Raw genomic sequence first — 14,504 nt, forward strand, 5'->3', positions numbered from 1 at the left:
ACATGTTCTCTGCATGCTCTGTGTTTTCTGTTTATGTATGTCTCTGAACTTATTTCTTCCTTTATACTGCATTTGCGTGCACTTATTGTTGTTACTTCTGAATGTTCAGAGCGGCGTCATCTTCGTCGTCTGCAGAGTGAGAGAGCATGCAACAATGGAGATGCAACAGCAAATTCTCATCATCTTCGTCGTCTATATTAGTACTATGTTTGCTTAAATCAGCTCGAACTATCTATGTTTTATGCGTTTTAATGCGTGGTACTGAATGTTTCGTCTCTGTCTATGCCTGAATCTGGTTAAGGATCATGCTATCTAAGCACTGCTGAATGTTTCTAATTTTGGTTTAAATTTGGTTACATTCCAACCTAACTTTCACTTTCCCGATGAGAAATGGCAGCAAATTATCACAAGTTTCAACACACTGAAACTGTGAACATTAAATACAACACATCTACCACCTGTAAAGACTAGTAAAATCTCCTCACTATTACTACTCCACTGCCACACAACACCTCCCCCACTTAACTCCCCCACCTCATTTCTGCCGCACCCACAACTACTCCTCCTCTCCCTAGCTCCAACCATGGCTGGTTCTTCCTCTTCCCCTTCCCCAGACCCATGGCTAAACCCATTCCCAACTGGCAAGGGATGGGTTGCCATGCTTCTTGGTTCAGCACGCGGCGACCAAGAACTCTTCCTCGACTACATGAAGGTCGCCATGAGGTACACCAGCGCTATTGGGCTGGTAGATGCAGCAGAGGAAGTGAGGAAGAAGGCGACTAGCGAGGAGAAGCAGCGCATGGAGCAGCGCTATGGAAACCCAGGTAAGGTGGTCATGCCCATCGACATTCTCCTATGGGCAATGAAGGAGGCCGACTCCGGCGATGCTGGGCAGAGGCAGCGGTGGGCAGACCACCGCTATGTCGCTCCAGCACAAGCTACATCAAATGCAAACGCAGCAGAGGTGCACGAAGAGGACGACGACCTACAGATCGTCGCACAGCCAGCTGTGCAGGCTCGCCGCCGTCCTCCTCCCATCATCATCATCGATGAAGACGAAGAGGAAGAGGAGGTGGAGGTGCAGCCAAATCCCACCCAACTGAAGCAAGAGGTACGACGATCCGGACGCTTAGCAGGACAGACAACTAAGTGAATCTGAAACTATAAGTTTCAGATTCAGTTTCGTCAGTAGTTGAACTACCTATGTCAGTTTCGTCAATTGAACTACCTATGTCAGTTTCGTCAGTGTCAGTAATCTTCAGTTTTAGCAAGTATTGTGCTATCTATGTAATGCTACCTATGGTGCCTCCTATGTGAACTACCTACCTTTGTTCAGTGTTACCAAGTTTGTGCAATCTGTGAAATGTTACAACAAACTTCTCAGGACTATATTGCAGGTAGGATAAAAAAGATAGATAGAAACTGCAGCAGGCTTAGATAATAAGGTTTTTAACTTAGCATCAGGGCATTAAAGATAACATCATCTTAGAGCATTACAGATCACGGCCATAACAGCACCCCACACCACAACCAAAATGATCTGAAACCATAGGCAGTTCTTAGGCTTAGGCAGTTCATTAGCTAATATTAGTACTGAGATGCATATTTGCATCAGACTCCTTCATTGCTAGGCCAGTTATATATAGAGGCCTCATATTTACAAACCAACCATGCCTAAAAAATCACTCCTCCATGACAACTTGTTTGATCTTGTCCAGCTTTTCCTTGGACCCATGACCAACCTTCAGTAGCTCAGAAATGACATGCTCCAGCTTCTTCTTCTCTTCTTTAAGGAGGTCTCTATCCACTTCTATCTCCTTCATGGCCTTCCTGGTGTTTTGAATGATATCAGCTTGACTCTGTAGGATGCACCTCTGTTCTTTCTTCAGCTTAAGCTTCTCCATTTGAACCTCAATCTTTGCCTGCTCCTCAAGCTGATGCTTCTTCTCCTTAAGTTCATGGCTTGTGTAATCCATGTCATGGGATTTCTGCCCATCCTGGTAATCAAACAGCTTGGATACATCATCCACAAGCTGACTGTACTGATTGGCAAGAGAATCCAGCTCCTTCTTCAGTTTCTCAACCTCTATCTCATGAGCTTCTTTGTCTTGGACTCTACCAAGGTTCTCCTCATGATACATATCCCACAGCTTGGTTAAACACCTCTGCAGAATTACTGGCCAAGGGGCATCTACCCACTCCAGAACACCACAGTTCACACCATCCTGAAAATGCAGTGAAATATTAATGATAACTAAATCCAGTAAAATTCAGTTACAGAATTCATACATACATATCAATGTTTGTCTGAATGCAGTAACAAAGAAATTCAGTTAGACCAATTTTAGATGTTGCCTAGATTCAGTTCCTATCATAGATTTAGCTAACACATGAACACCACACCAGCTTTGTACTTCGGTTTTCAATAAACAGATACTGAAACAACAAGAATATCAATGTTGTTTGCACTATGTACCACCAAATTAATCTACACATGAAAACCACTAACAATAGTTGCTCTTACCGTAATAGCACATCCAATGAATCTCCTTCCAGTGTCAGTCCCTTCAAATGCCACAAACCTGCCTGGTCTCTGCCTGTGCAGGATGCACTTACGGTCAGATTCAACCACAAGCCCACTGAAACTTGGATCTATCACCGTGTCAGGAGTTTGCTGCAGTACCAACCCCATATATATCAGCCACAACACCTCACACATAAGAACTACATGGAAGAGCAGAGTGAGCTCAAACCCTAACCCTAACCCTAGCATAGGAGAGAACAGAGTGAGCTCACTTACAAAATACTCCATTTGCATGCTGCTGTACTCATCCATGTACTCGTCATCGTCGGCGTCGGATGTCTCGTTGCTGTTGGGCCAGGAAGGCATCCTCGCGCCGCCGCGTCGCAGTCGCCGGAGGAAACAGAGGAAGAAGAGAGCTCGGGGAGAGGAGTGAGTGACTGATGGTTCGCTCGGTCGGCCGGTCGGTTGTTTTGACCTAGCCCCTGGCTGGTTCCGACCGAGCCGGGCCACTAACGGCCGCGAGCGGGCGTCCGTTAGCCGTTAGGGCCGCCGTCGGCCTGCCATGTGGGCCATCCCTGTCAGTTAAGCGGTTAAAACGGCTAAATGGACGATCAACACGACTTGGTAGTTTTTTGCCACAAAATTTGAAATTTTCGGTAGTTATTAGTCACTTTTTTGAAAGTGATAGTTCTGTGGGACGGATACCCCTAATGTGGTAGTTTTTTGTCAAATACTCTGATAGTTTCTGAACTACAGGATCAATTTGAAATTGACATATAATTCTATCACTTGCCACATTGTCCGGGACTTGATCTTCTCAAAAATCATGTTCCATCATGTTTCCTCATATAATGAAATTAATTGAAAATAATGCGATCCGGGAGATCCAATACCATAGCGAGCTTGGACATTCGAGTTGTTTTGAGCACTGACATTAATATGTCTAAATCATCGACATGTCTCACTTTTGATGTCTTCAAAATTGGTTTTCTTGAATGATGGAAGTGTTAATTTCGGAGGAACACTATACTCCACACCCATGGATCCATGTTGCACTTCACCATCCATGTAAACCAGAATGATTAGCATGTTCTTATACTCACCTACAAACATGAACGTCTAGGAAGTGAATATTTCAATTTTAAATTGATCTACTATAGACTGACGACCGAAAATTTGGCTTCTCATAGACTGGCCAATTAAGAACCGTAACCCAGGAATAAAAATCCAATCATTTACAAAGTATCCACTTGTAAATCATTGAATTAATTATTTTATTAAAAAAACTTTCGGCACATTCCCACCAGTAGTGTTCGATCGGTGCTAAGAAAAAGTAGCGTTCGACTGAAACCCGACCCGCACCAGATCTCTCCAGATCCCATCGCCAGCTCTCTCTCTCTCCGTAACAGCGACCTGCCAACAAACGGACCAGAAAATGCCAATTTCTGCTCCAGAGTCGTCGGGACGATTGCTGTGGGCAGCTCTCCTCGTCGCTCCGCTCGCCGCTGTGCTCTACCAGTTCCCGATCCAAATCCTAAATCCCCGCGCCCCGGAGCCGAAGGCCGCGCCCGCCACCGCCGCCATGAACGCCGGCGCCGAGCTGGAGCTGGAGTACGACATGCCGGGCGTCCTGCGCGTGCACAAGAGCGGCCGCGTCGAGCGCTTCGACGGCGTCGAGACCGTCCCGCCCTGCCCCTCCGGGGACCCCGCCAACGGCGTCGCTTCCAAGGACGTCGTCCTCGACCCCGCGGCCAACATCCACGCCCGCCTCTACCTCCCCTCCGCCGTCGCCGCCACGGAGCCAGGCAAGAAGCTCCCCGTCGTCGTCTTCTTCCACGGCGGCGCGTTCTTCGTCCACACCGCCGCCTCCCCGCTCTACCACAGGTACTGCGCCTCCCTCGCCGCCGCGGTCCCCGCCGTCGTCGTCTCGGCCGACTACCGTCTCGCCCCGGAGCACCCCATCCCGGCCGCCTACGACGACGCCTTCGCGGCCCTCAAGGCGGTCGTCGGCGCGTGCCGCCCGGGCGGCGCCGAGCCCTGGCTCGCCGCGCACGGCGACGCCTCCCGCGTCGTCCTCGCGGGCGACAGCGCCGGCGCCAACATGGCGCACGCCACGGCGATACGGCTGGGGAAGGAGCGCATCGACGGCTACGGCGGCAAGGTCAGCGGCGTGGCGCTCCTGAACCCCTACTTCTGGGGGAAAGAGCCGGTGGGCGGGGAGCCGACGGACGCCGGGTACCGCGGCGGCTTCGAGCGCGCGTGGGAGGTCATCTGCAGCGGCAAGTTCGGGCCCGACCACCCGTACATCAACCCGGCGGCGTCCCCGGAGGAGTGGAGGCGGCTCGGGAGCGGCCGCGTGCTGGTCACCACGGCGGAGCACTGCTGGTTCGTGGAGCGGGCGCGCGCGTACGCGGAGGGGGTCAAGGCTTGCGGGTGGGACGGCGAGCTCCAGTTCCACGAGGCCAAGGGCGAGGCGCATGTCTACTTCTTGCCCAAGTACGACTCGGACACCGCCGTCAAGGAGCTCGCCATGGTGGCGGATTTCGTCAGGCGCTGTTGAGATTCTGCTTCTTCGCCCGGGGAATGATTCGGCAGCAAAGGAGCACACAGTTTGTGATGTATTTCATGCTTTTTCTGTTATAAATTTGTATGAAGTTCATAAGAAAGGTTGATGAATACTTCTAATGATTACAATTAACACGAAGCAAGGGATCAATATTTGCAATGGCAACAAAAGAACACAGCAGTGTCCTCTGACCTCTGAATGAACAACTGCCAACAAGGAAGACGTCCACTCGGTCCATCAGAGTCGACTCATCCGACCCGTGTCGAGCAAAAATTCATGACTACACAAGTGCCGCCATTGTCCCGTTTTCTGAAGAATCCGAGCTCTTATTTGCGTTTTGATGCTCAAAAACCCTCCTTTTAGGGCCGCATTATTGATGTATTGCACAGCCGTAAATACCTCAAGTGAAGCAGCTTGCACGTAATCTTCACATGATGATTATCCAGATTCAGACAGTAACTCAAATCCGATGCACGTATGACTAGAAAGCTTGAGAGGGCTGACAGTAAATCCCAACATCTGCAAGTTGAATCAAGCTTCGATGAATAAGGCAATGCCCCAAGGATCCTCTTCCTTTTATATAGTATACTTCTGCTCCGTGCGCAGACGACGATGAATCTGCGAGTGAGTGATTTCCACAGTGCCGTCGCATCCGCTGAAGAAAGCCGGAGTGATTCCCGCCCGTCAAATTCATCGTCGTCCGCGCGCGTGGGAATGAGCGCCGTATGCAACAGGAAAAGCTATCGCGCGTGCAGAGCAACAGAAATGCCGCCTCCTGCGGTGGCGGCCTGGCCCACGCCTCGGCCCGCGCGCAGCAGGGGCTGTCGGCCAGGGAGCGGCAGCCACAACGCTAGCCGCCGCGCCCCGTGGCGGCGTGACCCACATCGCCTGGCCCGTTCCGTCCCGGCTACTGGCGCTGTAAAAAACCGTTCTGCCCCGTGCGGCCGCCTCCTGCCGTGGCGGCAGGTGCCACGTGTCGCCTGCCGCCACGGATGAGGGGGTCCTTTTTGTCAATTTTGTCCGGAGGGGGTCTTTTCTGGCAATTCCAGTGGGCAAAGGGTCTCTTTCGACAAAAAATCACTATTCTACCCGCCTGGGACACTATTAGGCCAACACAAGATGACATTTGGTTTGGGTCAAAACAGACATAAAACACAACCCAACACGCCGATGGACCTCAGTTTTCTGTCCGTCTTGATCCATTTTCGACCCAAATTTGCGCCGGATTTACGTTGAAACGGACCAGGCGTGGACGCGCGCGACGCACCCCTTTATCCTCCCCTGGCCCACTCGTCGAGGATAAAACGTCCTCATTTCCCCTTCTCTCCCAACACCCTCCGCCCTACCGCTCCCATCATGGCCCCAGCGCCAAAGCACGCCGCCGTCGCCATCCCGGCCGCTGGCAAGTGAGCCGGCGTGAACTGTGGGATGATCATTTTGTAGGCTAGCATGTGTGTCGGCCGCTAGCGCTCTGGCCGTCATGAACCATGGCCGCGGCTGCTACTGAGGGAGTCGACTAAGGGATCCTCGGGCGTCCGGCCTGTTGGACATGGGCCGGACTGATGGGCTGTGAAGATACAAGACCAAAGACTCTCACCCGTGTCTGGATGGGACTCTCCTTGGCGTGGAAGGCAAGCTTGGCGTTCGGATATGAAGATTCCTTTCTCTCTAACCGACTTTGTACAACCCTAGTCCCCTCCGGTGTTTATATAAACCGGAGGGTTTAGTCCATAGGGATAATCATATTCATACAGGCTAGACTTCTAGGGTTTTAGCCATTATGATCTCGTGGTAGATCAACTCTTGTAATACTCATATTCATCAAGATCAATCAAGCAGGAAGTAGGGTATTACCTCCATAGAGAGGGCCCAAACCTGGGTAAACATCGTGTCCCCTGTCTCCTGTTACCATCGACCTCAGACACACAGTTCGGGACCCCCTACCCGAGATCCGCCGGTTTTGACACCGACATTGGTGCTTTCATTGAGAGTTCCACTGTGACGTCGAAGACAGGATCGATGGCTCGCCTTGTTATCAAGGACCGTATCACCTCCGGAGGAGCCCTGGCCTCAGGCCAAACCCTCCGGCTGGGCGGCTTTACCATGACCGCCCGTTCGGCCGTTAAGCCAACGATGACTTCTCGGGTCATCGAAAATCACCTCCGTGTTGACTTCGAATACTCCAAACGGATGGATCCGACGGAGTTGTCGTCTTTAAACGAACTCCTGGATCGCATCGCCGCCCTGGGGGTCGCTACAGACTACGATCGGATTGGGCTTAAACCCGATCAGAGGGAAATCAAATCTCCGCCGATCACCCATCAGATAGCGGTAGTAGAGGAGCGAAACAACAGCTCTTCCCCTATATTGAGGACGAACTATGTTCGGATCTCCGAGCTCGAAGAACTGGATACCTATCCGCGGAGTGACACGCCCTGCCCTCCGAACCTAGAATCAGATGGTAGACCTGAAAAATCAGTTGACATCCCGGAGCCCGAAGTATTAAGCTCGGAAATTTTTCAAACTCCGGACTCCAAACCGGGTCAGGGTTCAGATTTAAAGCCATCCACCCACCACAAGCAATATTGGCCAAGCAATTCCGGTCATCCGGATATATGCGACCTCACGTGCATACGACAGCAGTCTCGGGAAACAGTCCATCACTTTTTGGCCAGGTTCCTCCTTGTCAAAAACAAGATGAAAGATTGCCGCGACGAAGACGCGATTTCAGTATTCTGCAATAATTGCACGGACGGAGGAATCCTCAACGCCATCAACCGCCGTCGCGTATTACACTTCACTGACTTGGCGACCATAGTACAGAAGTACTGTGCAATGGAAAGTGTCTGGAAAACTCAGACAACTCGCTGGGAACCACCAGTCTTCACTCAACCCCTCTGGCGGACGAAAATGATGCACCCTCGCGGGGCACCCGACCCCATAGTGAAGAAAACTAAGCTCATTACGGGACGCGGAACTGTTCTGGAGGGATGGCTCGATAGGCCACGCAAAATACACGCAACACCGGATAACATACCAACCCACAGCCTTAGAGCATGTCGGATACTCCGGTAGGTGGCCAAGAGCGACGAGGATATCCTCACCAAAGACACCTCAGAGCAACACCCCCTGGAGGACGACGATCTCGGAGTATTGACGGTCTTCGAGACTTTCGCTTCAAATAATCGGCACAAGAGGGCACTCCGCGACCTCGCCGAAGTCTGCCAAGTCGCAGCAATAAAACCCTAGAACGACACGGCCATAACTTTTAATGCCAGTGACGAACCAAGATTCCGGACAGTCCGGGCACCAGCCGCCTTGGTCCTCAATCCAATTGTGGATGGCTTTTGGCTCACTAAAGTGCTCATGGACGGCGGCAGTGGGCTAAACCTCATCTACGAGGACACGCTCAATAAAATGGAAATAGACAGGAGCTGCATTGAGCAAAGCAATACGACCTTCCGAGGGATCATTCCCAGCCGGGAGGCGCAATGCGCGGGGAAAATTACACTCGATGTGGTATTCGGCACGCTGGAGAACTATCGGTCCGAAGAGATAACCTTCTAGGTGGCCCCTTTCAACAGTGGGTATCACGCCCTGTTGGGGCGAGACGCATTCATGCGCTTCCAAGCTATACCTCATTACGGGTATATGAAACTCAAGATGCCATGGCCCAATGGTATTATCACCCTCGCCAGTGATCCGGACATAGCCCTCCGCGCTGGAAAAAAATCGCATCCCTGGCCCTCGAGGCACTGTCCGAGGCCCTGCGGCCGAAGAATTAACCGCACTACGCTCCACGGTGGACAGGGACGACGTAAATAAGTGCCCCAAATCCACCTCTTTCAAACCAGCAGACGAAATAGTCAAATGTTAGGTCCACCCAACGAACCCCAAGAAGACAGCTTCCATCGGGGCACAGCTGGACCCAACGGTTGACGCCGCACTACGAGCGTTCCTACGCGAAAACTGGGACATATTCGCCTGGCACCCTTCTGATATGCCAGGGATCCCACGCAGGTTGGCCGAACACAGCCTCAATATATTGAAGGGATATAAGCCGGTCAAGTAAACACTGCGGCGCTTTTCCGAACCCAAACGACAAGCTATGGGGGAGGAGCTAGCCAAGTTAATCGAGGCCGGATTCATCAGAGAAATAAAACACCCGGACTAGCTAGCAAACCTGGTGATGGTGCCAAAGAAGGATAAATCCTGGCGCATGTGCGTCGATTTCGAAGACCTCAACAAGGCCTGCCCTAAGGATCCCTTCCCCTCCCCCGCATTGATCAGATCATCGATGCTACCGCAGGACAGGACTCACTGTGTTTCCTCGACGCATACTCCGGATACCATCAAATCAAAATGAAGGAGTCCGATCAAGCCGCAATGGCATTCATTACCCCATATGGGCCTTTCTGCTTTAACACTATGCCCTTCGGGCAAAAAACGCTGGCGCCACCTACCAACGCATGATTCAAACATGCCTGGAGAAACAAATCGGCAAGACAGTTGAAGCATATGTGGATGACGTAGTCATCAAGACTAGGCACATCGAGTCATTAATAGACGATCTACGTCTCACATTCGACAACCTCCGCACATATGACATCAAGCTCAATCCGGAAAAGTGTGATTTCGGCGTTCCCGCTGGAAAACTACTGGGCTTCATAGTTTCCAATAGAGGAATTGAGGAAAATCCAGCCAAAATTCGAGCTTTGTCACAATTGGCTATACCAACAGATCTCAAACAGGTCCAAAAATTAGCCGGATGCGTGGCAGCTCTAAGCCGCTTTATCTCCAGACTAGGAGAAAAAGCATTGCCACTTTATCGCCTTCTCCGACGCACTGACCACTTCGAGTGGACGGATGCGGCAACGGCTGGACTGGAAGAAATAAAGGCTCTTTTAGCGAGCAACCCAATCCTGGCCGCGCCAAACGTCAGCGAACCATTGTTATTATACATCTCTGTAACACACCAGGTGGTGAGCGTGGTGCTCGTCGTTGAGCGAGAGGCAGACGGACACAAATTTCCACTCCAGAAGCCGGTATACTACGTATCCATTGTCCTCACACCATGCAAATCCCGGTACCCTCATTACCAAAAGACAGCATATGCGGTCTTCATGGCATCTCGGAAGCTACGGCACTACTTTCAAGAGTGCCCGATCACTGTGGCTCCCGAAGTACCACTCAATGACATAATAAACAAACCGCGATGCTACAGGCCGGATCGCAAAGTGGGCCATTGAGCTCCTTCCATTCGATATCATATACAAACCGCGCCGGGCCATTAAATCCCAAGTACTGGCCGACTTCGTCGCCGAATGGACAGAGGCCGAACTCCCTAAAGAGTATGTCACATATTCCAACTGGGTCATGCACTTCGATGGCTCTAAAATGCTGGCCGGTTTAGGAGCAGGCGTTGTTTTAACGTCCCCCACTGGTGACACAGTCCAGTACGTACTCCAAATATTATACACAGACTCCAACAACGCAGCCGAATACGAGGCCTTATTGCACGGTCTTCGGATGGCCGCCTCCATGGGCATACAATGCCTGGAGGTGCGCGGGGATTCAAATCTCGCAATATCCCAAATAAATGGAGACTTCGACGCCAAAGATCCGAAGATGGCGGCCCATCATAACGCGGTACTCAAAATATCAGCTCGGTTCGAGGGACTCGAGTTCTATCATGTGGCTCGAGAAAGCAATCAAGCGGCGCATATTCTTGCTTGCATGGGCGCCAAGCGTGACCCCGTCCCGCCTAACAAATTTTTGGAAAGGCTCTTCAAGCCATCCGTGGTGTGGCAGGATGAGAGCGGCAACACTAGTCTGGATCCAATTATACCCCCAGATTCCGAACACAATACCGATATCGTCGGAGGCTCAGCCACCGAAATAACACCATCGACCCATCTAATAATGGTAGTAATTGCCCCATGGACTGAACCCTTCTTGGCCTACCTTAATAGGCGAGAGCTCCCCGAGGATCAGAATGAGGCTCGCTGCATTGTTCGGCGTTCGAAAGCCTATAAGGTCCATGATGGAGAGCTCTACAAGAAAAGCGCTACCGGAGTCCTTCAAAGATGTATCTCCGAAGAAGAGGGATGGCAACTCCTGGACGAAATCCACGCTGGTCTCGGCGGTCACCACGTCGCGGCTCGGGCACTTGTTAGTAAAGCCTTCCGTACAGGTTTCTTTTGGCCGACGGCCCGAGCAGATGCACAGGACCTTCTCCAACGCTGTGTCAGATGCCAGCTTTTCGCCAACCAAAGCCATATGCCGCCTACCGCCCTACCAACAATCCCCATTACTTGGCCTTCCGCGGTCTGGGGGCTCGATATGGTCGGTCCCCTTAAAGGAGGAATCAATAAGAAAAAATATCTGCTGGTCATGGTAGATAAATTCACTAAATGGATAGAGGCCAAACCAGTGAAAACGGGCGAGGCCGGACCAGTGATAGACTTTATATCCGGTGTTGTGCACTGTTATGGTGTCCCACACAGCATCATCACCGATAACGGCTCCAATTTTACAGCCGACAAAGTGAAAACCTGATGTGGTAACCTGGGCATTAAGCTCGACTACGCCTCCGTCTATCACCCACAAACAAACGGTCAAGTCGAACGAGCTAATGGTCTTATTATGAGCGGCATTAAGCCTAGACTAGTGCGGTCTTTGAGAGAATCAGACATGCACTGGGTTGAGGGGCTTGACTCCATACTCTGGGGGCTGCGGACCACGCCCAATCGTACGACTGCACTACAAAAAAAGACACATCCGTGACATTTTGGGCCGAACAAAAAAAAATTCTATCATACATATGACACTTCTATGACGATAATTGTGACAAAACCCGGTATCATCATAGATGTGGTGGGCTCCTACTTCTATGACAAAAAATCATGACAGAAAATGGGCTTTTCGTCCTGGGCGGGCCGAAGACGCAGCTGCATGACATTCTTTGGGCCGTCCATGATGGAAAAAACCGTGGTAGAAGCAAGGGCAAGGAAAATTTCAGGGAGTTCCCGGTTACGGTGGGAGGTCGGGGGCCGAGCGATGCGCGTTTCTCTCATACACGTACGCGCGCGTGTGCAAGGCGTCGGATCTAACTGAACCCGAGCGAGGCGTTGGGCTCTAACTGAACCCGAGCGATTGCACTACAGGCTACGCGTTACTGAACCCGAGCGATCGATCGATGGCTGTTAACTGAACCCGATCGAGCGATTCCTTCGCTACTGCTGCTAACTGAAGCCGATCGATGCTGCCTCTGGGATGAACAGTGAGCGTTGCGGGGGGGGGGGGGTTGGATGAACAGTGAGTGGTGGCGTTGCCTCTGGATGAACAGGACCCCGTGGTGTGGTGGAGGGCTGGATGAACAGTAGACGGTGGAGGGGTGCCTGTGGAGGGGTGCTTGAATAGGACCCCGTGGTGTGGAGGGCTGGATGAACAGTAGACGGTGGAGGGGTGCCCGTGGAGGGGTGGTTGAACAGGACCCCGTGGTGTGGAGGGCTGGATGAACAGTAGATGGTGGAGGGGTGGTTGAACAGTAGCCGGTGGAGTAGCGCGCGGTGGAGGCTGGATGAACAGGAGCCCGTGGAGGCTGGAGGAGGTCGACGGTAGCCCGTAGAGGCTGGAGGAGGTCGACGGTGGAGATGAACAGTATCCCGTGGAGTCCCGTTTTGCGGTACGCCACACCCCTCCCGATGAACAGGACCCCCGTTTCGACCGTAGGAGGTCCGTTTCGTCCGTTTTGCGGTACGCCACACCCCTCCCGATCAACAGGACCCCCGTTTCGACCGTAGGAGGTCCGTTTCGTCCGTTTTGCGGTACGCCACACCCCTCCCGATCAACAGGACCCCCGTTTCGACCTTGGGAGGTCCGTTTCCTCCGTTTTGCGGTACGCCACACCCCTCCCGATCAACAGGACCCCGTTCCGAACGTAGGAGGTCCGTTTCCTCCGTTGTGCGGTACGCCAGGCCTCGTTTCCATTGCCTGTTTCGTCCAAGCCCTCCCGATGAACACGACCACACATTCCGCTCCGACCCAGCCGGTTGGCTCCCACGCGTTCCGTTGCCTCCCGATGAACACGACGCATTCCGTTGCCTCCCCATGAACACGACGCATTCCGTTGCCTCCCCATGAACATGACAACGACGCTGTTTCTCCGTTCCGACCCAGCCATGTACACGAGCCCTGGCCGTACGTATGCGTGAGTAGGCGTTCAAGACCCCGCCCGTATGTACACATCCGTGGCCGTATTTTCTTTCTTGCACCCTGGCCGCTGTACGTACGTGTACATGCTACGTGCGCACCTCTACTACGACACGTACGCGCCTCTACTACGACAGGTGCGCGCCTCTACATCCACCAGTATATATGTACGTACACGTTCGTGACCAGAATGACAACGCTACGTACGCTTCGACCAGGTGGGTCCCGACTGTCAGGCACTTCCTTGCCTGCGAAGATGTAGCTGGTGGGTCCCAGCAGTCAGGGGGGCGAATCATTTTTTTTGCCCAGACACACTTCCTTGCGTGCGAAGATGTAGCTGGTGGGTCCCAGCAGTCAGGGGGAAAAGTTTTTTCGCGAAATACAGTGGCCCGTCCGGTGGGTCCCAGTTGTCAGGTGGAGGAATCATTATTTTCCGCGTAATAAGGAGGCACTTCCTTGCTGCGGCCGTGGACCCAGCTGTCAGCCTCTCCACGTACAGTCCACGTCCGATGGAAGTCGTTCCTTGACCACGTTGACCACGTCGCGCCGAGAGCACCAGGGCAGTGGACGACGGCGAGGCCTAGGAAGGGGATGATGGGGAGCCGGGGAAGACGCGGCAGTGGAAGCCCGCGCGGAGAGGAGTACGAGGGTTCACTGGTTCGGCTGCGGTGTGAGGCTGCCGTCGCCGCAGGGCCTGGCCAGCGGTGGGAATAGTAGGGGGCGGTGAGGCCTCCGCAGCAGCACAGCCGGCCGCGGGAGGCAGGAGCATGCGGCACGACCGGCGCTGCTTTGGGCGGCTGGAGCAAGAAGACCAGAGGTTGAAGAAGCACTACGGCCGTTGGATGGACATCGTACGGTCACTGGAGCTAGAATCGTTCATATTGACTAAAGTTGACAAAGGCCCCCGTCCCAGTCAACTTAGTAGGCCCACAAGTCGGCCTCCCACCATGGTGGGTCCCAGCTAGCAGGGGGAGTATTCATTTTTTTTGTGCGTAATAAGGAGGCACTTCCTTGCGTGCGAAGATATAGCTGGTGGGTCTGAGCTGTCAGCGGCGGTAACGTTTTTCTTCGCGAAATACAGAGGCCCTTTCGGTGGGTCCCTGATCTCAGGTGGAGGAATCATTATTTTGCGCGTAATAAGGAGGCATTTCCTTATGTGCGGCCGTGGACCCAGCTGTCGGCCTCTCCACGTACAATCCA

General features: G+C 52.6%; 1 protein-coding gene across 1 annotated transcript; it reads left to right on the forward strand.

The window, feature by feature from the left end:
- The first annotated feature begins 3,868 nt into the window (after positions 1-3,868).
- Positions 3,869-5,260, forward strand: LOC123121755 (probable carboxylesterase 7). Its single transcript, XM_044541794.1, has one exon. The coding sequence runs from the start codon at positions 3,960-3,962 to the stop codon at positions 5,082-5,084; it is 1,125 nt and encodes a 374-aa protein (XP_044397729.1). The 5' UTR covers positions 3,869-3,959; the 3' UTR covers positions 5,085-5,260.
- Positions 5,261-14,504: the final 9,244 nt, after the last annotated feature.

This window comes from Triticum aestivum, chromosome 5D (genome assembly GCF_018294505.1).
Source record: "Triticum aestivum cultivar Chinese Spring chromosome 5D, IWGSC CS RefSeq v2.1, whole genome shotgun sequence".
NCBI lineage: Eukaryota > Viridiplantae > Streptophyta > Magnoliopsida > Poales > Poaceae > Triticum > Triticum aestivum.